This window comes from Rhopilema esculentum, chromosome 3 (assembly GCF_057945365.1).
Source record: "Rhopilema esculentum isolate cy_ngs chromosome 3, ASM5794536v1, whole genome shotgun sequence".
Taxonomy (NCBI): Eukaryota; Metazoa; Cnidaria; class Scyphozoa; order Rhizostomeae; family Rhizostomatidae; genus Rhopilema; species Rhopilema esculentum.
In genome coordinates this window covers 3,921,304-3,947,021 of record NC_142817.1, presented here as the reverse complement: position 1 = coordinate 3,947,021, position 25,718 = coordinate 3,921,304, and the positions used below count along the sequence as shown (strand labels likewise).

The window sequence follows — 25,718 nt, the reverse complement described above, 5'->3', positions numbered from 1 at the left end:
ATTTCCTTTCCTCAGTCATGCTATAAAGGAGCAATTTTGTAAATTTACAATTGTGACGATAAGAAGAAACTCCTTCTCAGTTACCAACTTGGAAAAAATTGAGCTGCAGTAGAAGTGGTGACAGAATAGTTCTATCGTTTCAATATCAAGATATTTTGTACCGTGTATTATTAAAAATGCACGCCGTTCATCTAAATCAATCAATTTGAAGAAATCATTGCTATAAGTAAGTGTCAATTGTCATCGCTAGAGGTATAAGGAATTGTTTTCTTCTTAAAATTTTCCTTAAAAAATATCAATGCCCTGGTAAAGCTCCATCTCTTTTAATATGTGTTGTTGTCCTTTGGCAGTAGCACAGTCAAAGGAAACTTCAAACATAGAATACAGTTTGCACCGTCAATATTATAATGTCATCACAAAATGCGAGCATGCAACAGGAAACAAGCATTTTTCCCTTTACCAGCTCCTGTATAAAAAATCTTTCGTTTTAGGTAGATCAAAATTCACGGATGAAGAGCTAAATGGGGTCAGGGGGGCTGAGCCCCCCTTGTTGATGCCAAAAATTGGCAAATTTCTTCTTTTGCTATTGTTTTTGCAACATTTTGTGCAAAAGCCTTCCTTTTCATTTTGATAGCTCTACACCACTGCCAAAAACTTATTTATAATAGAAAAGTCTCTCTGCTCTAAAAACAAGAAACCCGGCAATTCACCACTGGTTATGCCTGTGATATTGATAATAATAATAATAATAAACATCTTGCAACGACCTCATTTTCGTACAAGCACCTTTGACATGTAAACAAGATCAGGTTAAACAGCTGCTTTGTTGTGCGTCGAAAATTGTAGCAGATTCTAGCCCAAGAAAAATCTTAGATGGAGAAATTTGCAGATTTATCTTCTCTCCTGTGGATATAGGTCAGCAGTAGTATTCTCGACATTGCTTTTGTTCTCATACGTTGAATTTTTACTGCAGCACTCAATCATTTTGAAGTTCATTTAGGCCCATTTTTTGGGGTCACTATATTTCTCGAAGATTCTTTTGCTTGGAAACTTGCCATGGTTGACTTAGTATTTTTTCTCCTTTTAGGTTGCTAGAAATCGAGAAAAAATCCGTGTAAAAGAAACCTTGTGGCTCAAAATTCAATCCTGCAGAAATTCAGCGCCAATTCAGTTCCATCTGAAAAAATGTCGAAGGAGAAGAATAACGTGAGCACTGTCAGGTGACTCATTTCGCCTGTTTCAAATTCCTGCTTGTCAAGTAGGCCTGTATCGAAAAATGGACTCAATCGCCTTAAATTGTACTCTTGTTTACAATGATAAAGATTATCGTGTTCTTTTGACAAACACGCACATCATCTGGTACCCAGACTGTAATGGAGAATTGCGTACGACACATGAAGGAACAGGTACGTAATATGTGCATGCAGTGGATGTTTACAGAGCATCATTAAGTGTAATTTATAAAGAAATAAACTCGTCACTCATCACAATCATGTTTGAAAATTATCCAGATAGTCATCCAGATAGTGTCTGTCATTGGAAATAATGCCCAGAACTTGTCTTTTTACTTCTTGTCTATCGTGTATCATTACATACACAATAAATGCCGTTTGCAATTTGCAATAGACCAAACTATAGGTCTGTGAAACCCAAGTTCTTGTATTTTTTCACTGAAATTTTCTTCCATTTTGTTAACCAGGAGCTTTGAGAGGGGGTGATGGCTAGTAGGGGGAAAAGGTCTTGCTCTTTACAGCCCTATGGTTAACCCTTGAGGCACTACCAGGGGGGGGGGATGAAATAATTTCATATTTCATGACGATATCTTGTGATTATTTCATATTTCAAAATTACCAAAGGGAAGCATTTCGAAATTGTAAAATGTTCCACTCCTGCTCCCAAAATAGAAATTTTTAAGGAGGTGTCAAGTCAAGTTGGAGCAACTCACACACAAAATGGACTGAGTCTTCAAAACCAATCTTTGCAGATAAAAATAATGAAAATGTATGAAGAATATGTTCAGGAATAGCCAACGTCCCCTGTACTTTGATAAAAATAGGGAATTCATTCTCTTTGGAACTGTGGTGATCATTTGGTACTTTTCAGGGGAATCTAAGGATACTGGATGAAATATTTATCTTTGTTTTGCTCAACTTATTTTTTGGGAACAGCTAAACAAATTCAAAACATACATGTACCAAAACTAATAGTCTTAAGTCTTGTGCGTGGAAGGTACAACCGGAAGGGGCCAACAGACATGTCTGGGAGACTTTAATGGATTCTCCATACTATATTCATACTGTTATTTCTGTTAGAATATATTATTATTATTATTATCTAAGGCTCTCTGTAGTCATGTGTTATGTTTTGTTAAAGCTTATTGGACAATGGACACTTATGTAACCTGCTAGCCATGCTCTTTTGATTTGAGTTTTGTTTTAACCATTGTACTAGGCCTGTTCTGTTCCATAAACGTTCTTAATTCATATTTATTCGTATTCATGTTTGATCACAGCTTAGGATAAATTTAGCAATTTCAAGTCACTTACAGTCTTAGGTGCATTAGATAGCAAGAAACATTGCTAGAATACACCAATTCGACTTACAGCTACATGTTGAAAAATTCTTCAAATTCTTTTGTACAAAATTGTGGACCTCAGATTTGGATTGAGAGCAATGATTTTAATCTACTTCAAAGTTTTCATAATGGTATTGCTCACAAAATTTATTTTATAACGACATAAAGATGAAAATTTTATAAGGGATTTGACCGTGATTGGCAACTAGGGGGGTAAAGTTTCTCCTCGCTAGGGGGTTTATCCCTGAAACTAGGGGGTTCTCAAACTTAATTTCTCCGTAAAATCTAAAATATAGGCTCAAACAATATGAAAAAATTGTATTCGGCCTAAAATTATGGTGATGAAACCATATCTGAGCTTGAAAAGTCGTATAATTAAGTTTGGAGAAATTTCTAAAGCAAGGTCGTAAGTCGAATTGGTGTATAAAGTCCATGCAAAGCTAAAACTAAGTGAAGTCAACTCTTTTAATGTTCTCAAGAAGAAATAATTAAAAATACTACAGATTGACTGCATAAACAACCAAAAATTTTGTCAGATAAATTTTCTTAGATAAACTTTGTCAATTTATAATAAAAAGTATATTTAAGTATAAATATGTATGTTTATGTATAAATAACCTTATGAATAGAGTATAATTAAAAGTATATTTATATATAAATATAAGTATAAGATTCAGAAATCATAAGGCCACCTCCAATAGGAAAAGTTGATCTGGAAATTTTGCTTTCTGTAGAGTTCAAAATTTGGGTTGAAAAGTGCAAAAATACTTTGAACGAATGATTTGATTTGGTTTTTGACCTCAATTATTAGTTGTTCTATGCATCTCTCAAAAATTTTAGATGCAAAAAATTTTATCATGACCAAATGTAGGTATTCATCCTTTTTTAAATTTAGTGGAAGAAAATTTTGCAGGCAATGTACATGTTTCTTAAGAGTAGAAATATTTTAGTCAGTCAGAATCAACATTTTCTGAACTTCTGAGAGGTTAGCTACATTCTTTTCTCAAGTAAAATGTCACAGACGCATCAAAAACTGTCTTCTAATTTGGTCAGTATCAGAATGTCTAGCCACAGATAAAAAAGTTGAAGAATAAGCAATGTCTATCTGGAGATTTCCTCTCATGTTCTAGTAAATAATGGCCTTGCATTAAGTATCATGGCATTTGATGCTGAGCTTATATAAAACTGGATAAATCTTTTCAATGCAGCCTCCCTCCACTGAAATCTCAGCTCACATCACTAGTTTTGATAGGTTGTTGTCCTAATCAAAGTTGAAAGCATGTTTACTTTGACTCTTTGAATTTCATAATCATTTCCTATTCATTTCACATTGCAGATAAATCATTTCACAAAGTTCTCTTGGAGGAGTTGGTTGCTATAACATACGAAGATACCCATGATAGAAATAAAAAAGACTCTCAAAGCAATGAGATTGAATTGTTCCCAAGAAGCAATTTTGCTATTCACTATGTTTCAAAATGCAAAAATCATAAGTGGAAGTGCAAAAAGACTGTGTTTCATTGCAATGATTCCACTGACTGTCAGAAATGGGTTGAAATTTTGAGGAAAATCATTGGAAGTGAGTGGACTTGAATTTTTTGACTCATGTGATGTTTGACACAGGTCTGGGGATAACTGAGTGTGTCACATTTTGTACATGTCTGTAGTCATACACCAATGAAAGAAACCAGTAGAGCCTTTTCATTTGAAAGATGATGTTAGAGAATCAACCAGTGTTTTTTTATGAAATTAAGGAACATAGCAACAGGCAAAGAATAAACAACACAAGCAAAATTAGATTATAGATATTTAATATTTTGCCCCTGGAAAAAGGGCTTCATCAGAGCAGAAAAAGTATTTGTTTGATAGATCTGCCTGATGTACAATTGAACTTGCTTGCTATCCACTAAAATGTGCTCAAATTCAGTCAATGTCAAAAAGGAAAGTAGCCATTTTTTGTCATTTCAATAATTAGTACCACACTTGCTTAATAAATGGACATTGAAATAAAGTCATTTAGTTTCTGTATCTTTCATGGATGAATATTTTCTTCTTTAGGTTTTGAGAGGCCAAGAAAACTGTTGATTTTTATCAACCCTGTTGGAGGCAAAAAACAGGCAAATAAAATCTTCAATGAAAGAGTTAGGCCATTGTTCACATTAGCAAACATCAAGCAAGATGTCATTGGTAAGTACTCTAGATTTTTATTTTTATTTTAGAACTCAGGATAGAATTAAAATTCAAAATGATGCATTAGAACTGAAAGCTTTTTTGTTAACAACTTATATGTATGTTTTTTGTTATTTGTTTGTTCCTACATAAGTTCTTTATTTGTCAGTGTTGTGGTAGATTATGACCTTCTTTAATGTGCAGAAATAAAAAGAGCCTGCAAGCGATGATGCTATGTTAGGGTTGCATTTGAATAATTTACTGACTGGATATGTTACAGGGAGAATACACATAAAACGAGAGAGTACTACGAAATATTTTTGGTTAAATTACTGGGGATAAGAATACAGTGCTAGGTGTTAATCACAGTGATACAATGGAAGACATGGTTACAGCTTAATGTTGGCCACTAAAAATTCTCCTTGACAATGTTAATTAAAACCATTCAGCTGAAAAGTTGCTCACAGAGCATTGTTTATCTGATTTTGATGAAAATATGTTACAGGGAGTATGCACATAAAACGAGGGAGCGCTACAAAAGTAATTTTGGTTACATTACCAGTGATAAAAATACGGTGCTAGGTGTTAATCACAGTGATACAATGGAAGACATGGTTACAGCTTAATGTTGGTCCCTAAAAATTCTCCTTGACAATGTTAATTAAAACCATTCAGCTGAAAAGTTGCTCACAGAGCATTGTTTATCTGATTTTGATGAAAATATGTTACAGGGAGTATGCACATAAAACGAGGGAGCGCTACAAAAGTAATTTTGGTTACATTACCGGTGATAAAAATACGGTGCTAGGTGTTAATCACAGTGATACAATGGAAGACATGTTAACAGTTTAATGTTGTTCACTAGAAATTCTCCTTGACAATGTTAATTAAAACCATTCAGCTGAAAATTTGCTCACAGAGCATTTGTTTATCTGATTTTAATGAGAATCAGCATTTCTAGTTGAGAACCTTTGCTTATTACTACTTCTTATGTTTTAGTTACCGAAAGGGCAAATCATGCACAAAGCTACATAATTTCAACAAATTTAAGTGACTATGATGGGTAAGTAATGACTTTGTTAATGACAGGAAGTTATGCTTCTTTTCATGCATTATCATAGTTGTATTCAAAATATCTTTTTTCTGATTTGTAATCTCCTTTCATCATGTGATTCATTAATTGAATAAAAAAAATTTAAATTAAAAAATATTTCTTATTCAAACCGTGTTAAAAAAATGTTTAGAATAGTTTCAGATTCATTTAAAATAAGTTTGTTAGAGTTGAAAGAATAGTATTGCATACATATTATAGAGGTGTTTAAAGTTCTTTGCATGAGAGAATTTCAATGACCATTTTTTAAAATATGACACTATAAAACTACTTGAAGAAATTGTTGACCATAACGAAGTTTGTCAATTAGAGATTAGTTGTTTAGCTATTCATAAAAGAAAAAGCTTTGGGCTGATGGATTTTAGGGCTACTATTTTGGTAGTGAACTCTCAAAAGCGTGATTTTAGTTGAATTTTTTCTACTACTGTTGAATTGTTTTTGCTAGCATCACTTCGAAAAGAGCAGATAATTCTAAATGACGACAAAAAATTTCAATAGGTGAAAAAGCGAAAACATAGCATGTAAAATTACAATCGAAGTTAGATATAAAATTACAATCAAGAAATGCGAATCATAAGTAATACGAGAGGGAAAAATGCCCATTAAACTTGTTCCTTTGTCTTTGGCAAACTCGAGTCTACTATCTTCTTCCATAAGTGAAGAGTCTAAGAGAGAAATCGAACTATTTCTGTTTTGGTGAATTGTTATTTCTGTACACATGGCAATTTGCTCAATTATATGATGTTTTATTGTAGAATAATTGCTGTTGGTGGCGATGGAATGTTTAGTGAAATTCTTAATGGAGTTCTTGCTGCCAGAAATCAAATATTTGAAAGTAGTGTTACTAACCAAGTTATAAAGCTTGGTATTATACCAGCTGGTTAGTTATTGATTTGTTTTATTTGTATAAATTAGTATTTAGGCCTGAAGATCTTTCTCTTATGTGGCAACCAGTTATCCTTATCGTGATTGACAGGTTGCAAGTACAACAGAACGATGTTTCTTTACCATCATTCCTGAGTTGCGTAAACAATGCGCATTTTACTTAAGATATCTGTAATTATCTATTCTTTTTTTTATTTCGTTCTTTTTGCTCCTTTGCAATAGCTGAGTGTATTTGATAGGCAAAAACTTAGAAGGTAGGAATTATTTCTTTTAACATGTTATGAAAGTCAACAATAAAAATTTTTCCAAAGTCAGATAGACACGAAAGTTTAAGGTAAAAATTTTGGAAACGGAGCTCAGCATGGTGTAGTGAACTAGCAGTTTTTAAAAAGTTTGTCTCAAAATATATTCTTTAAATATTTTGAATTTCTAAATCAATTTTATTTTCGCTATTAAGAAAATCGTGGGTTGTAATTTTTCTAACGAAACCTTTATTGTTTAAATTTAGTATTTTTTTAACAAAAGTGAATCTACACTAATTAAGACAAACAAAAACCAATTTCAAGGGTTACAGAATCCAGATTACTTACTGCAGAAAGAACATCCGCACTTGTTTTTAAGGAACCAAGTTTTAATCGAACTTTTGAATTGTGTAGTATTTTGGGCTGTCATTTTATTATTCGTCTATTATTAGAATTTATTTCGCAAAAATGCTCACATCTTTACTGTCTTTTGAAGTCTGTTGAGACTTCAAGGTGAGGAAAGAAGCATTTCCCTCCAAATTTCAAGGTCTGGTATCTTTGATTGTGTGGCTCCATGCATTCTACTTGTATTTTTGTTCCGAAATGTCTTCCCCCAGTCAAATCCTAAAGAAGTAATATATACTAAAACACTTTCCCACAATCGTAAGAATTCTGACCCCTCATTTTCCCGTCCTCAGAAGGTCTAAATATAAATTTTCTTTAGCATTGCCCGATGTTTGAACACCGTGTTAAGCGTGAAACTCAGAGTCGCAACTTTAAACCGTCCTGTTTTTTTCACTAAAGCCTTTTTTAGCTCTCCTTTCATGGCATTTAATTACAAACTGTTAAAACAGTAATTTTTATTATTTTCAAAAATATTTTTATATGTTGGAAAAAAGCCGCCAACAGATGTATGGAAAACAATGTTTCTTGTTGGTTGAACGAAATACTTCATACTAAGCATATGAGATTTCAATCCAAGCTTATCTTGTTTAATAATGCCCTTGTCCATAAAATTTTTTGGATTATCATAACATATGTTGGCGGCTTACGAGGAGGAGAGGGGGGAAGGGGAGGATACTCAAAATATTTTAGGACAGGGGTGCCCAGACTGTAGTACAAATCCTTAACCCAAAAAATTATTTCTAACAAAAAATTTGAGTATAAATTATTTGTAGCATTCTTCTTTGCTTGGTTTTTTGACAAAGCGGTTTGAATATTACAAGATTTTCATCCATGCTAATAATTATTTCAATGTTTATAGGCTCGACAGATACTATTGTCTTTTGCACTTCTGGTATCAACGACCCGACAACGTCAGCACTGCAAATAATTATAGGTTAGTACACACTTCTGCACTAGTGACTGAGTCTTCAATCGTCATTAGACTTTTTGCCATCTTTTAATGTAGCTCAAAACTACAAGTGTCACCTTTACACCTCTTGAGTTTTATAGTTCCTCAATGGGAACTTATTTTTGCTGTTCCTTACGAAAATAAATTATTGGTATGTGAAATTAGAAACTTTCAATGGTATCCCCTCTCTTCTTTCAAATAATTTTGCTTTAAGTTGACATTAAAGCTTCAATGTGGGAGAAGGGCTGCAATATCCTTATTTAAGCTAGAGACTGGCCAAAATCGCCCTATAGGGTGGTATATCTACAGACTATTCCATGGCTTCTTGTAGCTTATACTATCAACATACAAATCTCAATCGATCTTTAAATGAAGTTCTTATCCATGCGCTTGTGAATGATTCAATTCAAACATGCTATGTAAAATTGAGCGAGAAACCTTGAGTAACGGTTTGGGACAGTCTTGTTCTGCAAATTAAGTTGTAACAGCTCTATATATGTGTGGCACAGAATATTGTAAACCTGGCGTAGAAACGCTACTCACCTGTCCCATATTGTCTAAATGGTAACTGTATGATTAAGGACGAATCAAGTGTATGCTGTATAAAAGTTGGCGTATCAATGGAAAATATTCAAGCAAGGTGTAATGAAAGATAAGTTTTGCCCAAAGCTGGTGCAGAAAAAATAGAAAAAACTGGAAAAAGCCAATTTTGGCTCAAAATCATTTGTCATATGTCAGTTTTTATATGTGGAGGCATTGACTCAAAACGTATGACAACAAGATATCGCTAGTTTTGGGGTGATTACTTTATTTAAGAACCTTTTCGCAAAGACCTTTGGAAAAATGGTTTTTTATTGCTATCGAAAATTGATAGACTAATAATTGTTTGCCTCTAGGTGACCAGTTATCTCTCGACGTGTGCTCTGTATGGCATGAAAACAAATTCTTGAAATACTCAATATCGCTAATGGGTTATGGTTTCTTTGGTGACGTCATTAGAAATAGCGAGCAATTGCGGTGGATGGGGCCACGAAGATATGATCTTGCTGGCTTTCGGAGTTTCATGGCAAACAAGTAATGCAATAAGCATGTCATATTTATACTTAATGTTTTAAATTCAGGATCAAATATTGTTCTTCATCGAATGTTTCAATAAATTCAACTATCTCAGATTTTTTGAGGATAAGGGGCTTGGGTTCCAGTTTTGATTTTGTAACTCAAGTAGCGTAGGGGACATTGGTTCTAGTACTAATTTTGTAACTCAATGGGGTATTACAATTCTGATAATACCTTGATATCTGTATGGTAACTTGCAAATTAGCTTTGCAGTAGAGAAATGATTTTGTAGCAAAGGGGGTTAATTTAAGCCAAATTACCACATGAAAAGTTCCTTAAAATTTTCAAACAAACAGGCAAATCTTTCACAAATTGGACAGATATGTTGTCATTCTACAAATATATCTGCTAAACATATCAGATTCGGCTTTCTTGCCAGCATTATGAGAAACATTTTAATGATTTTCTCTGGATGTAATCAGTTTAGTTACCTGAAAATTGCCTGGCTTTGATCTGTCAACTTTTTACATTAATTGTCTAATCAATATTTTTTCTAAGATGAATGAAAATTAAAAATACTTTTCCGCGGCTCGAAGAAAAAATTAACATATTATTCATAGATCCATTGGTTAGTAGTGAAAGTCTATAAGATTTTTAAATTTTTATAGGTCATATGGAGGTGAAATTACTTATCTGCCAGCAGAAGATGCAGATCCATTAAAGAGGCAACGATGTTTAGCCGGGTATGGTTTTCATTAGTATCTATAATAATAATAATAATAATGATAATAATAATCGAATGTTTTAACAGGATAACCTATCAGTATAATATATACTGTTATCATTAGGTTCTGATACTTAATAAATTCATGGTAAAGGATCTAAAAACTGATTACAAGAGTTCAATACAGTCCAATCTAAAGATAAAATAATTTTACATCAAATAAAATGAGTTTCTAAAAATCGTCTAAAAATAGTTCTAGATTCAATCTTTCTGGCACTTTAATGACTTTCTGGCAAAGTCATTAAATTCCTTTCCTGCCTGATAGTAAAAACCTTTGCGTCCAAATTCTGTTTTCACTTGAGGCAACTTGACTAGATGTTTGTCCTTTCTAGTATTTTTCCCATGAGCATTAATTGTATTTTTATCATTGCAATATACAATTACTGTCTTTTTTGATAAAAAAACGTTGTGTTTGGAATATTCATTTTTGCTTTTGTCAATCACTACCACGTAATACTATCGCTAGGTATCATTTCAAAATATTTTCAAAACAGTTAAGTCATGATTAAACTGAGCTTATTTCATTCGACCAAATTATTGGTTAACCTTTTTTGGTGATTCTTATGCAAAGCATAGGTAGTTATATTTGAAAAGATCCTGAAGCCAGAAGTTTCGGGTTTTTGAAAATGGAGACATAAAGTGTTCATGCAACTGAAATATAAAGTAATTGCCTCTGTGCTCTGCTCTGTTATTAAGAGAGTGGAGGAGGACGTGAGGAGGAGAACGGTTTGGCAAAAGGTGGATTTGGAGAATGATGTAGAGAAAGGATGGATGAAGAGATGGCAGGGTTGTGGGGTCACTGAGAAGTGTCTGTAGAAGAGGGCATAGAAAAGGAAGGAAGGGGGGAAGAGAAGGGTGGGAAAGACAAGGTACTGAGAAGGGAGATATTGGTGCAACGGAAGAATGACTGAAGTTAATGGGGTGGAACGGAAGGAGGACAGAGGTTAATGGTAAATTGCTTGATAAGGCTGAAATTTAAGCGACGTGTATTGGGTACCCAGGGTATGCTTGGATTAGCAACGTTTGATGTTATTGATCGTCGATATGCCTATCTACCACTTTTTGAATTTCCATGATAAAAAAAATGGGTATTTTTTCTTTTTTAGGTGCACCAGGTGTGCCGAAAAAGATGTGAATAAAACAGATTCAAGTCCGAATTCATGGAAGACTGTTAAAGGACAGTTTATCAGCGTAATAGGAGCAAACATAACCTGCAGATGTGCAAAAAGTCTTGATGGAATATCTCCCTACGCTCACTTAGGAGATGGTTTATTCGATCTCATTCTTATTAGAAAGACTTCAAGAATGCAGTATTTAAGACATATGCTAAGGATTGCAAACAGAGGTGATCTGGTGGGTTAGCTACGTTCCCGTTAGCAAAAATTAACCGTATATATATATATATATATATATATATATATATATATATATATATATATATATATATATATATATATATAATATATGTATATATCTTTTTCTCTCTCTCTCTCTTTCTCTCTCTTTCTCTCTCTTTCTCTCTCTTTCTCTCTCTTTCTCTCTCTTTCTCTCTCTTTCTCTCTCTTTCCCTCTCTTTCCCTCTCTTTCTCTCTCCCTCTCTCTCCCTCTCTCTCCCTTAGGCACCGACGGTTTACAAAGTCCAACTATTTTTCTCCCTCAAATGAAGATTTTTATTTTGCTTTAGTAAAGTGATTGCTATTTTATGGCTTAATTTGGGACTTATTTTTAATGAAATTCCAAATTATATTTTGTGATTTATCATTCAGTCTTGATCATAAAAATTGTACGTCTAGCCACTCAACAAATTTCTTTTTCTGACTATTGATCAACTTTTGCCATGTATTGTCTCATGCTCTTATTTTTACGTCCTTCAAGGCATATTTTTAATTAGAATTATGTATTCTTTTTTCCAGTTTGGATTTGATTTTATAGACGTTTTTAGAGTTAAAGAATTCAAGTTTAGGCCAGTTAATTCTGTATCGGACGATTTGGCGAACTTCAGTCAAGATTTGTCTGACAACCAAAATGGCGAACTGGTGCAAAGCACGTCTGGTTCTGCTGAGAGCAGAAATAGCAGAAACAGAGAGAGTGTATGGAACATCGATGGGGAACTTGTTGAACAAGCAAATCTCCATGTAAAGTAAGAGCTTCCTTAAGGAGAGAATTTATTGTCATTTTGTGCGTTGAAATTGTATTTTATATTTCACTTTTTGCCTTACACAGTCTTGGACTTTGCTAAGATTTTGAATACTTGTAGAATTTTACAGCTGCAGATTTTGTGTTCTAGGCGGCGGCCACGGTTCTTGAAAAGAGTCGCAATGTATATTCATACCTGCGAAAATACTGTTATAATTCTGTTTTTAATTTTATTAGAAATATGGTCAAACAAACGACGGAAATTCCATTTTTCCTCATTCTATATAACAATTTATTATAGCTTGGCTTCCAACGCATGATATATTATGATTGGTTTTATTTGATGAAACCAAAAACCATCAATTTTGACGTCTTTAAATAGATTTTGTCCTGGTTATTTAGAATCCTTCACTATGTGTTTTTGCTAAATGTGGAATTTTACGATTTTTCCTTCAAACCTTTGTTTGAAGCTTTTAGAAAGTATTTTATGCATATGCTCAGACTTAGAGCGCCAAGTTCAATCCAAACATGACTATTAAATTAGCCTATGTTGACCCAGATAATTAACTTAAAAGCTCAACTCAGTTCTATCTTATTCTTTTTACCTTTTTTAGGAGTCATCGTAAACTTGTTACAATATTTGCAAGAGGAATAGAAGAGATTGAAGAAACTGTCACCTGTAGGTCGTGCAGAACAACGAGCCTTGTTGAATCTTGATAAACGAGTCAAGTTTTAGACTTAATAGGACAAATGTTTCCCAACGACAAGCGACAAAACACCTCAGGTGAATTGATTATTCAAAATTAATTTAAATATCGTCGTTTTAATGTACATCTCAGCTTACGAATATTTCCTCTAGTGTTATTCACAATATATATATTTCATTAAATGGAAGCTTAACCAAGAATAAAATCAAAATGCCTCAGGTGAATTCACTATTCGAAATTAATTTAAATATCGTCGTTTTAATGTACATCTCAGCTTACGAATATTTCCTCTAGTGTTATTCACAATATATATATTTCATTAAATGGAAGCTTAACCAAGAATAAAATCAAAATGCCTCAGGTGAATTCACTATTCGAAATTAATTTAAATATCGTCGTTTTAATGTACATCTCAGCTTACGAATATTTCCTCTAGTGTTATTCACAATATATATATTTCATTAAATGGAAGCTTAACCAAGAATAAAATCAAAATGCCTCAGGTGAATTCACTATTCGAAATTAATTTCAATATCGTCGTTTTAATGTACATCTCAGCTTACGAATATTTCCTCTAGTGTTATTCACAATACACATTTTATTAAATGCAAGCTTAACCAAGAATAAAATCAAAATGCCTAAGGTGAATTCACTATTCGAAATTAATTTAAATATCGTCGTTTTAATGTACATCTCAGCTTACGAATATTTCCTCTAGTGTTATTCACAATACATATTTCATTAAATGTAAACTTAACCAAGGATGAAGTCAAAAAACCTCAGGTGAATTCACTATTCAAAATTAATTTAAATATCATCGTTTTAATGTACATCTCAGCTTACGAATATTTCCTCTAGTGTTATTCACAATACATATTTCATTAAATGTAAACTTAACCAAGGATGAAGTCAAAAAACCTCAGGTGAATTCACTATTCAAAATCAATTTAAATATCGTCGTTTTAATGTACATCTCAGCTTACGAATATTTCCTCTAGTGTTATTCACAATATATATATTTCATTAAATGGAAGCTTAACCAAGAATAAAATCAAAATGCCTCAGGTGAATTCACTATTCGAAATTAATTTAAATATCGTCGTTTTAATGTACATCTCAGCTTACGAATATTTCCTCTAGTGTTATTCACAATATATATATTTCATTAAATGGAAGCTTAACCAAGAATAAAATCAAAATGCCTCAGGTGAATTCACTATTCGAAATTAATTTCACTATCGTCGTTTTAATGTACATCTCAGCTTACGAATATTTCCTCTAGTGTTATTCACAATACACATTTTATTAAATGCAAGCTTAACCAAGAATAAAATCAAAATGCCTCAGGTGAATTCACTATTCGAAATTAATTTCACTATCGTCGTTTCAATGTACATCTCAGCTTACGAATATTTCCTCTAGTGTTATTCACAATACACATTTTATTAAATGCAAGCTTAACCAAGAATAAAATCAAAATGCCTAAGGTGAATTCACTATTCGAAATTAATTTCAATACCGTCGTTTTAATGTACATCTCAGCTTACGAATATTTCCTCTAGTGTTATTCACAAATATTTTTAGTTTGAATGTATAGCAAGATTGGAGTTTAGTGAACCATAATCATCATCGCCGGATACGATGTTGAACCGAGTGTGTATGTTGTTTTCATATTACAGAGTATAGTGTGAGTAAAATATCATTAACAATTGTTTGTTTTGCATTGCTGTGACTGTTGCCTTAGAAATCCGTAATCTACAGAGCACTAGTTTCTAAGAAATCGCGAGTTTTCAAGGATTCTCTGGTTCAAGAACCTGTACGAAGAGTTTCAAACAGGCAATCAATAAATCTATAGTGAGAGGTGGGTGCTAAGGGAGTGGGGTGTCCTCAAATTGAACATTCAAAGCTTTTAAGTCCTTGAATAGCTGGGATCCTCCAAACTGTAAGACTGGCTTAGCATCAATATCAACTGTATGTACATGGATGTAGTTTAAGATATCAATGGTTGCTTGAAATATTATTATATCCGACCAGTTGATGAGCGCTAGCCTTGGGGCTTGTCAAGGATTCATCTGAGACACTGTGAGGCAGGAATTTTAAAATATAGGGATGCTCTTACAGTCATTTTTTATTGGTGGAAACGAGTCGGCTATAGACTGCCAATGTTAACAGATGTTATCACATGCAAGGGACTTTTAAAGATAAAGCATATTTTTATTGTCTGAGCTCTCTGATGATTACAAAGTCAGCACCGTTGCCTTGCCAGAGTCAGGGAGATGGTCCGTACGACCCCCAAGTTTTACTATTAACTACTATTAACTACTAAATATTACTACAATTACAAGTTTATTAATTCACTACTAAACTTGTTCAGCAAAATGACCTTAAGTTCATTTCATATGAAACGAATTTCATAAATGCATCAAAGTTTTAATCAACGCAATCATTGGCGCTAAAATGCGTCTTGTAATTATGTTCAGTCTATTCAGGCCCCCAACTTAGAGGGTGCAGGGGTTTCGGAGGTGCAGCACCTTTTAAGACTAAGGGCCTGTGTAATTTTAATCTTGTCTTTATATGAGAAACGCTCTCTTCAGGGCAAATGATATCATGCTGTCAGCTTGCCAGATTTCACCTCTTAGGAAGGCTAGAACGCAAAACTGCAAGGAAGGTGAGATAAAATTCTTACTTATGCGAGTGTGTTCGCATTCCATGAGAAAAATAAAGCAATTTGCAGTCAAAAAGCATAGCTGCAAGGTGGGATAACAAAGAAAACGGAAGCTGGGAGGTTGGGGTAGAAACATGCGATGATTTCATCCTACCTGCCAGCGTATAAGCTGAAAGGTAGGATCTATTTGCTAATATAAATAGGCCTTCAAAGTCGCGGCAATTTCAACAAAATCAGGCTTATTCGACAAAGCTAAAAAAGTAACTATAATCAAATGACGGACACAGAGATAGAGAGGTTTTTAGGATCTATCGAGAAACGTATTTAGAATAATTTGTTTCTTTGGAAATAGTTTGAAAGTACAGATGAAGAGAAATAAACCTGTTTTTAGGGAAAAAATTTCGGAAAAAAATTGAATAGATTTCTATGCCTACAGCCTTACTTTTTAAGAAAGTCGAGAAGTCTAGAATATTGTGATGCTATCAAAAATTGCTCTTTTTTTCACGGAGTCAATTCATTTCTTGCCTGCTCCAATCATACGAAGGCAAAGCCATCTGTTTTTAAAGAAATAAATTCTGGAAATAATTGACTAGATTTCTCTTCCTACAGCCTTACTTTTTAAGAAAGTCGAGAAGTCTAGAATATTGTGATGCTATCAAAAATTGCTCTTTTTTCACGGAGTCAATTCATTTCTTCCCTGCTCCAATAATACGAAGGCAAAGCCATCTCTTTTTACAAGAACATTTTTTTTCTTGGTAATGAATCTCAAGGTAACAGGGGTTTAGAAGAGAAAATTTCCAAAAAAATTGATCAATTTTATAAGGCTATAACCTTACGTTTTTCAATGAAAAAACACCAGTCTCGAAAGTTGTGATAATTCAAATAATTAACATTCTTAAAGGGGTTTTAAACTCTTGCTTTTTTCGTTCTTGAATCTCAAAATATACATGTGTTTAGAACAGAAAATTTCCGGAAATATTGATCAATCTTTTAACGCTATAACCTTACTTCTTTTAAAGAAAAAATGCCAGTCTTGAAAGTTGTGATTTTCAAAATAATTTACTTTCTTAAAAGGGGTAATTTAATTCCTTCCTTTTTCGGTTAGGAATCTCAAGGTAAAAAGGTTTTTAGAAGAGAAAATTTTCGGCAAAATTGATCAAGTTTATAAGGCCTTACTTTACCTTACTTTATAAGACCTTACCTTTTTAAAAAAAAATACCAGTCTTGAAAGTTGTGATTTTTCAAAAAATTAACTTTCTTAAAGTGGGTAATTTAATTCCTTCTTTTTTCGATTAGGAATCTCAAGGTAAAAATGTTTTTAGAAAAGGAAATCTCCGGCAAAATTGATCAATTTTATCAGGCTATAACCTTACTTTTTTCAGGAAAGAATACTAGTTTTGAAAGTTGTGATTTTCTAAGTAATTAGCCTTCTTAAAGGGGGTAATTTAATTCCTTCTTTTTTCGATTAGGAATCTCAAAGTAAAAATGTTTTTAGAAAAGAAAATTTCCGGCAAAATTGATCAATTTTACAACGCTATAACCTTATATTTTTGAAGAAAAAATACCAGTCTTGAAAGTTGTGATTTTCCAATTAATTGACTTTCTTAAAGGGGGTATTTTAATTCTTGTATTTTTGGTCATGAATTTTACAGTGAAAATGTTTTTAGAGAAAAAAATTTCCTGCAAAATTGATCAATTTTATAAGGCTACAACCTTACTTTTTTTGAAGAAAAAATACCAGTTTTGAAAGTTGTGATTTTCCAAAAAATTAACTTTCTTAAAGGGGGTATTTTAATTCTTGTATTTTTGGTCATGAATTTTACAGTGAAAATGTTTTTAGAGAAAAAATTTCCTGCAAAATTGATCAATTTTATGAGGCTATAACCTTCTATTTTTCAAAGAAAAAATACCAGTCTTGAAAGTTGTGATTTTCTAAGTAATTAGCCTTCTTAAAGGGGGTAATTTCATTCTTTCTTTTTTCGATTAGGAATCTCAAAGTAAAAATTATTTTAGAAAAGGAAATTTCCAGCAAAATTGATCAATTTTATAAGGCTATAACCTTACTTTTTTTGAAGAAAAAATACCAGTTTTGAAAGTTGTGATTTTTCAAATAATTAACTTTCTTAAAGGGGGTAATTTAATTCCTTCTCTTTTCGATGAGGAATCACAAGGTAAAAATGTTTTTAGAAAAGGAAATTTCCTGCCAAATTGATCAATTTTATAAGGCTATAACCTTACTTTTTTTGAAGAAAAAATACCAGTTTTGAAAGTTGTGATTTTTCAAATAATTAATTTTCTTAAAGGGGGTAATTTAATTCCTTCTTTTTTCGATTAGCAATCTCAAGGTAAAAATGTTTTTAGAAATGGAAATCTCCGGCAAAATTGATCAATTTTATCAGGCTATAACCTTACTTTTTTCAGGAAAGAACACCAGTCTTGAAAGTTGTGATTTTCTAAGTAATTAGCCTTCTTAAAGGGGGTAATTTAATTCCTTCTTTTTTCGATTAGGAATCTCAAGGTAAAAATGTTTTTAGAAACGGAAATCTCCGGCAAAATTGATCAATTTTATAAGGCTATAACCTTACTTCTTTCAGGAAAGAATACCAGTCTTAAAAGTTGTGATTTTCTAAGTAATTAGCCTTCTTAAAGGGGGTAATTTAATTCCTTCTTTTTTCGATTAGGAATCTCAAGGTAAAAATGTTTTTAGAAACGGAAATCTCCGGCAAAATTGATCAATTTTATAAGGCTATAACCTTACTTCTTTCAGGAAAGAATACCAGTCTTAAAAGTTGTGATTTTCTAAGTAATTAGCCTTCTTAAAGGGGGTAATTTAATTCCTTCTTTTTTCGATTAGGAATCTCAAGGTAAAAATGTTTTTAGAAACGGAAATCTCCGGCAAAATTGATCAATTTTATAAGGCTATAACCTTACTTTTTTTGAGGAAAAAATACCAGTTTTGAAAGTTGTGATTTTTCAAATAATTAGCCTTCTTAAAGGGGGTAATTTAATTCCTTCTTTTTTCGATGAGGAATCACAAGGTAAAAATGTTTTTAGAAAAGGAAATTTCCTGCAAAATTGATCAATTTTATAAGGCTATAACCTTACTTTTTTTGAGGAAAAAATACCAGTTTTGAAAGTTGTGATTTTTCAAATAATTAACTTTCTTAAAGGGGGTAATTTAATTCCTTCTTTTTTCGATGAGGAATCACAAGGTAAAAATGTTTTTAGAAAAGGAAATTTCCTGCAAAATTGATCAATTTTATAAGGCTATAACCTTACTTTTTTTAGAGAAAAAAAACCAGTCTTAAAAGTTGTGATTTTCTAAGTAATTAGCCTTCTTAAAGGGGGTAATTTAATTCCTTCTTTTTTCGATTAGGAATCTCAAGGTAAAAATGTTTTTAGAAACGGAAATCTCCGGCAAAATTGATCAATTTTATAAGGCTATAACCTTACTTCTTTCAGGAAAGAATACCAGTCTTAAAAGTTGTGATTTTCTAAGTAATTAGCCTTCTTAAAGGGGGTAATTTAATTCCTTCTTTTTTCGATTAGGAATCTCAAGGTAAAAATGTTTTTAGAAACGGAAATCTCCGGCAAAATTGATCAATTTTATAAGGCTATAACCTTACTTTTTTTAGAGAAAAAATACCAGTCTTGAAAGTTGTGATTTTCTAAGTAATTAGCCTTCTTAAAGGGGGTAATTTAATTCCTTCTTTTTTCGATTAGGAAACTCAAGGTAAAAATGTTTTTAGAAACGGAAATCTCCGGCAAAATTGATCAATTTTATAAGGCTATAACCTTACTTTTTTCAGGAAAGAATACCAGTCTTGAAAGTTGTGATTTTCTAAGTAATTAGCCTTCTTAAAGGGGGTAATTTAATTCTTTCTTTTTTCGATTAGGAATCTCAAGGTAAAAATGTTTTTAGAAACGGAAATCTCCGGCAAAATTGATCAATTTTATAAGGCTATAACCTTACTTCTTTCAGGAAAGAACACCAGTCTTAAAAGTTGTGATTTTCTAAGTAATTAGCCTTCTTAAAGGGGGTAATTTAATTCCTTCTTTTTTCGATTAGGAATCTCAAGGTAAAAATGTTTTTAGAAACGGAAATCTCCGGCAAAATTGATCAATTTTATAAGGCTATAACCTTACTTCTTTCAGGAAAGAATACCAGTCTTAAAAGTTGTGATTTTCTAAGTAATTAGCCTTCTTAAAGGGGGTAATTTAATTCCTTCTTTTTTCGATTAGGAATCTCAAGGTAAAAATGTTTTTAGAAACGGAAATCTCCGGCAAAATTGATCAATTTTATAAGGCTATAACCTTACTTCTTTCAGGAAAGAATACCAGTCTTAAAAGTTGTGATTTTCTAAGTAATTAGCCTTCTTAAAGGGGGTAATTTAATTCCTTCTTTTTTCGATTAGGAATCTCAAGGTAAAAATGTTTTTAGAAACGGAAATCTCCGGCAAAATTGATCAATTTTATAAGGCTATAACCTTACTTTTTTTGAGGAAAAAATACCAGTTTTGAAAGTTGTGATTTTTCAAATAATTAGCCTTCTTAAAGGGGGTAATTTAATTCCTTCTTTTTTCGATGAGGAATCACAAGGTAAAAATGTTTTTAGAAAAGGAAATTTCCTGCAAAATTGATCAATTTTATAAGGCTATAACCTTACTTTTTTTAGAGAAAAAAAACCAGTCTTAAAAGTTGTGATTTTCTAAGTAATTAGCCTTCTTAAAGGGGGTAATTTAATTCCTTCTTTTTTCGATTAGGAATCTCAAGGTAAAAATGTTTTTAGAAACGGAAATCTCCGGCAAAATTGATCAATTTTATAAGGCTATAACCTTACTTCTTTCAGGAAAGAATACCAGTCTTAAAAGTTGTGATTTTCTAAGTAATTAGCCTTCTTAAAGGGGGTAATTTAATTCCTTCTTTTTTCGATTAGGAATCTCAAGGTAAAAATGTTTTTAGAAACGGAAATCTCCGGCAAAATTGATCAATTTTATAAGGCTATAACCTTACTTTTTTTAGAGAAAAAATACCAGTCTTGAAAGTTGTGATTTTCTAAGTAATTAGCCTTCTTAAAGGGGGTAATTTAATTCCTTCTTTTTTCGATTAGGAATCTCAAGGTAAAAATGTTTTTAGAAACGGAAATCTCCGGCAAAATTGATCAATTTTATAAGGCTATAACCTTACTTTTTTCAGGAAAGAATACCAGTCTTGAAAGTTGTGATTTTCTAAGTAATTAGCCTTCTTAAAGGGGGTAATTTAATTCTTTCTTTTTTCGATTAGGAATCTCAAGGTAAAAATGTTTTTAGAAACGGAAATCTCCGGCAAAATTGATCAATTTTATAAGGCTATAACCTTACTTCTTTCAGGAAAGAATACCAGTCTTAAAAGTTGTGATTTTCTAAGTAATTAGCCTTCTTAAAGAGGGTAATTTAATTCCTTCTTTTTCTGATTAGGAATCTCAAGGTCAAAATGTTTTTAGAAACGGAAATCTCCGGCAAAATTGATTAATTTTATAAGGCTATAACCTTACTTTTTTTGAGGAAAAAATACCAGTTTTGAAAGTTGTGATTTTTCAAATAATTAACTTTCTTACAGGGGGTAATTTAATTCCTTCTCTTTTCGATGAGGAATCACAAGGTAAAAATGTTTTTAGAAAAGGAAATTTCCTGTAAAATTGATCAATTTTATAAGGCTATAACCTTACTTTTTTTAGAGAAAAAATACCAGTCTTAAAAGTTGTGATTTTCTAAGTAATTAGCCTTCTTAAAGGGGGTAATTTAATTCCTTCTTTTTTCGATTAGGAATCTCAAGGTAAAAATGTTTTTAGAAACGGAAATCTCCGGCAAAATTGATCAATTTTATAAGGCTATAACCTTACTTTTTTTGAAGAAAAAATACCAGTCTTGAAAGTTGTGATTTTCTAAGTAATTAGCCTTCTTAAAGTGGGTAATTTAATTCCTTCTTTTTTCGATTAGGAATCTCAAGGTAAAAATGTTTTTAGAAACGGAAATCTCCGGCAAAATTGATCAATTTCATAAGGCTATAACCTTACTTTTTTCAGGAAAGAATACCAATCTTGAAAGTTGTGATTTTCTAAGTAATTAGCCTTCTTAAAGGGGGTAATTTAATTCCTTCTTTTTTCGATTAGGAATCTCAAGGTAAAAATGATTTTAGAAACGGAAATCTCCGGCAAAATTGATCAATTTTATAAGGCTATAACCTTACTTCTTTCAGGAAAGAATACCAGTCTTAAAAGTTGTGATTTTCTAAGTAATTAGCCTTCTTAAAGGGGGTAATTTAATTCCTTCTTTTTTCGATTAGGAATCTCAAGTTCAAAATGTTTTTAGAAACGGAAATCTCCGGCAAAATTGATCAATTTTATAAGGCTATAGCCTTACTTCTTTCAGGAAAGAATACCAGTCTTAAAAGTTGTGATTTTCTAAGTAATTAGCCTTCTTAAAGAGGGTAATTTAATTCCTTCTTTTTTTGATTAGGAATCTCAAGGTAAAAATGTTTTTAGAAACGGAAATCTCCGGCAAAATTGATCAATTTTATAAGGCTATAACCTTACTTCTTTCAGGAAAGAATACCAGTCTTAAAAGTTGTGATTTTCTAAGTAATTAGCCTTCTTAAAGAGGGTAATTTAATTCCTTCTTTTTTCGATTAGGAATCTCAAGGTAAAAATGTTTTTAGAAACGGAAATCTCCGGCAAAATTGATCAATTTTATAAGGCTATAACCTTACTTTTTTCAGGAAAGAATACCAGTCTTGAAAGTTGTGATTTTTCAAATAAATAACTTTCTTAAAGGGGGTAATTTAATTCCTTCATTTTTCGATTAGGAATCTCAAAGTTTAAAAGGTTTTTAGAAAAGAAAATTTCCGACAAAATTGATCAATTTTACAAGGCTATAACCTTATATTTTTGAAGAAAAAAAACCACTCTTGAAAGTTGTGATTTTCCAATTAATTGACTTTCTTAAAGGGGGTATTTTGATTCTTGTATTTTTGGTCATGAATTTTACAGTGAAAATGTTTTTAGAAAAGAAAATTTCCGGCAAAATTGATCAATTTTACAAGGCTATAACCTCACTTTTTTTGAAAAAAAAATACCAGTTTTGAAAGTTGTGATTTTCCAATTAATTGACTTTCTTAAAGGGGGTATTTTAATTTTTGTATTTTTGGTCATGAATTTTACAGTGAAAATGTTTTTAGAAAAGAAAATTTCCGGCAAAATTGATCAATTTTACAAGGCTATAACCTCACTTTTTTTGAAAAAAAAATACCAGTTTTGAAAGTTGTGATTTTCCAATTAATTGACTTTCTTAAAGGGGGTATTTTAATTTTTGTATGTTTGGTCATGAATTTTAAAGTAAAAATGTTTTTAGAAAAGGAAATTTCCGGCAAAATTGATCAATTTCATAAGGCTATAACCTTACTTTTTTTGAAGAAAAAATACCAGTTTTGAAAGTTGTGATTTTTCAAATAATTAATTTTCTTAAAGGGGGTAATTTAATTCCTTCTTTTTTCGATTAGGAATCTCAAGGTAAAAATGTTTTTAGAAAAGGAAATCTCCGGCAAAATTGATCAATTTCATAAGGCTATAACCTTACTTTTTTTGAAGGAAAAATACCAGTTTTGAAAGTTGTGATTTTTCAAATAAATAACTTTCTTAAAGGGGGTAATTTAATTCCTTCATTTTTCGATTAGGAATCTCAAGGTAAAATGTTTTTGGAAAAGGAAATTTCCTGCAAAATTGATCAATTTTATAAGGCTATAACCTTACCTTTTTTGAAGAAAAAATACCAGTCTTGAAAGTTGTGTTTTTTCAAATAATCAATTTTTGTAAAGGGGTATTTAACTCTTGTATTTTTTGGTCATGAATCTCAAAATATACATGTTTTTAGAAGAGAAAAGTTCCTGGAAAATTGATCAATTGTATAAGGCTATAACTTTACTTTTTTGAAAAAATAATACCAGTCTTGAAAGTTGTGATTTTTCAAATAATTGATTTTTTTAAAGGGGTATTTAACTCTTGCTTTTTTGGTCATAAATCTCAAGGTAAGAGGGGTCTTGTCAAAAATAGCCAATAAAGTATGTGTTAGAAAGAAGAAAAATTCCGGAAAAAAATAATGAATTTTTTAAGCCTATAGCCTTACTTTTTTAGAGAATTTCGACAACTCAGAAAGTTATGATTCTTTCAAATATTCAACTTCATTTCAGAGGTTAATTCAATTTTTTGGCTTTTTTGCTGAAACTAAGAACCTTAAAAAATGTAAATTTTTTACCAAAATGTTCTTGTGCTCAGAACAACCTACAAATGTTCTCTTTTATTCACTACAAAATCTTGTTAGTTTTTGAACTCATTTTTTGAAAAAGATACAATTGCATGTGTCATTTTGGAGAGAATGCATGAAGTTAGACTTAGGAGACACATAAAAAAATTGTCAATTTTTTCAGAAAAGAAAATTGACTCAAAACAGCTAAAACGCCGAGATTCACGTTCACTACACAATCACAGTTTAAGCGAATATTTTAGCCTATAATATGAAAAAAGACTTTTTGAAAAAATTTTGAAAAAATATGTGAATCCTGGCCTGCAAAAATATTGTCAAACTTTCAAGAATATTTTTTGCTCGAAAAAATTTAAAATGTTAATTAAATACCTTTTTGTTATCCTTTAAGGACATTATGTTGAATTTCCAAGTCATATCTGAAAGAAAAGGAACGGACAAAGTACAAAAAGCTCAAACTTGAAGCGTGAGAAAAATTCAACAAATGATGTCAATTCAATGAAAATTTTTCTTGACCCGAAAGTATCTAACAAAATTTCGAATATATTTATAGCTCAAATTCATTTGGTTTCGGTGGATTTCTCGCTCATAATTTGAAAAATATGACTTAATCATTTTAACAAAACCTGCGACCCTGGAGTTGAAAGGAACTTGAAAAATAGTCAATACTTCTCTAAATTTTTTTGCTCAGAACAACCTGAAAGCATTGATTTGCATTCTAAAAACATTTTCAGGAAGTCTTGTTGATATTCTAGCTCTTTTCTTAAAACAAAGACTCGGTCAGTTTCGAAAAAATCATTTTTGGCTCAAAAAAATTGTCAAAAGCGTTAATTTACATTCAAAATACGATTTTATGTATTTTGGTGACACATTCATTTCAAACAAGATTTGCAATCCTAAAATTGCAGAAAACTTGGGAAATCGTAAATTTTTCCAAAAAGCTTTTTTTTGCCTCAGAGCAGCCTAAAATTTTTTACTTACGTTCACAACATAACTTTAGATAGTTGGGTGACTTTAAGGTCATATTTTGAAAAAGGGGGTCCTAGTAAGAATGAAAAATCAGTCACCATGAATCTTTAAAAGGCTTAACAAATTTCAAATTTCTAAAAATTTGATTTTGGTTCAAAAAACTAAAATGCCTTCTTTTGCATTCACAACACAATTACTGGTAGTTTCGTGAATGTTCTAGCTCATTGCTCAAAAAAAGAACTTAGTAAAGGTGGAAAATTTTTTTGACCCTGGTCCTGTAGGACTTTCAAAATTGTCAATTTGTTCAAAAAAATACTTTTCTCAAAACCACGTAAAATTGCCTCAATTTATATTCACAATATAATTTCAGGTAGATTTGGTGAGATTCCAGCTCACATTTTGGAAAAAAGGACAAAATCATTTTTGAGGAAATTTCTGACCCCGTACCTGCAAAAAACTTCTAAATATGTTAATTTTCTGAATTTTTTTCGCTAAAAATAGCCATAAAAAGCATTAATCAATGTTCGCATTAAATTCTCAGGTAGTTTTATATTTCGAGAATAGGTCATTTTTGTAAAACATCTGTGACCCTGTACTTGCAAAAAACTTAAAAATTATCTCAAAAAACCTAAAAAGCCTAAAGCCTTAATTTTCACTCAAAACACAACTTCAGGCAGCTTTGGTGAGCCTCTAGCTATTTTGCAATTTGAATTTGATAAACAAATGTTTATGTGCCAATTTCTTGGTTGCCTCCACAATCCGTAAGTCCTT

The 25,718-nt window shown here is 31.7% G+C and overlaps 1 protein-coding gene across 1 annotated transcript; it reads left to right on the top strand.

Annotated features, from left to right (window-relative positions):
• The first annotated feature begins 762 nt into the window (after positions 1-762).
• On the top strand, positions 763-14,744 carry LOC135692706 (ceramide kinase). The gene is made up of 12 exons (XM_065210957.2): positions 763-915; positions 1,088-1,406; positions 3,912-4,154; positions 4,634-4,762; positions 5,744-5,807; positions 6,611-6,735; positions 8,247-8,321; positions 9,233-9,410; positions 10,061-10,135; positions 11,283-11,529; positions 12,090-12,316; positions 12,927-14,744. Exons 2-12 carry the CDS (start codon positions 1,277-1,279, stop codon positions 13,027-13,029), a joined length of 1,596 nt encoding a protein of 531 aa, XP_065067029.2. The 5' UTR covers positions 763-915; positions 1,088-1,276; the 3' UTR covers positions 13,030-14,744.
• Positions 14,745-25,718: the final 10,974 nt, after the last annotated feature.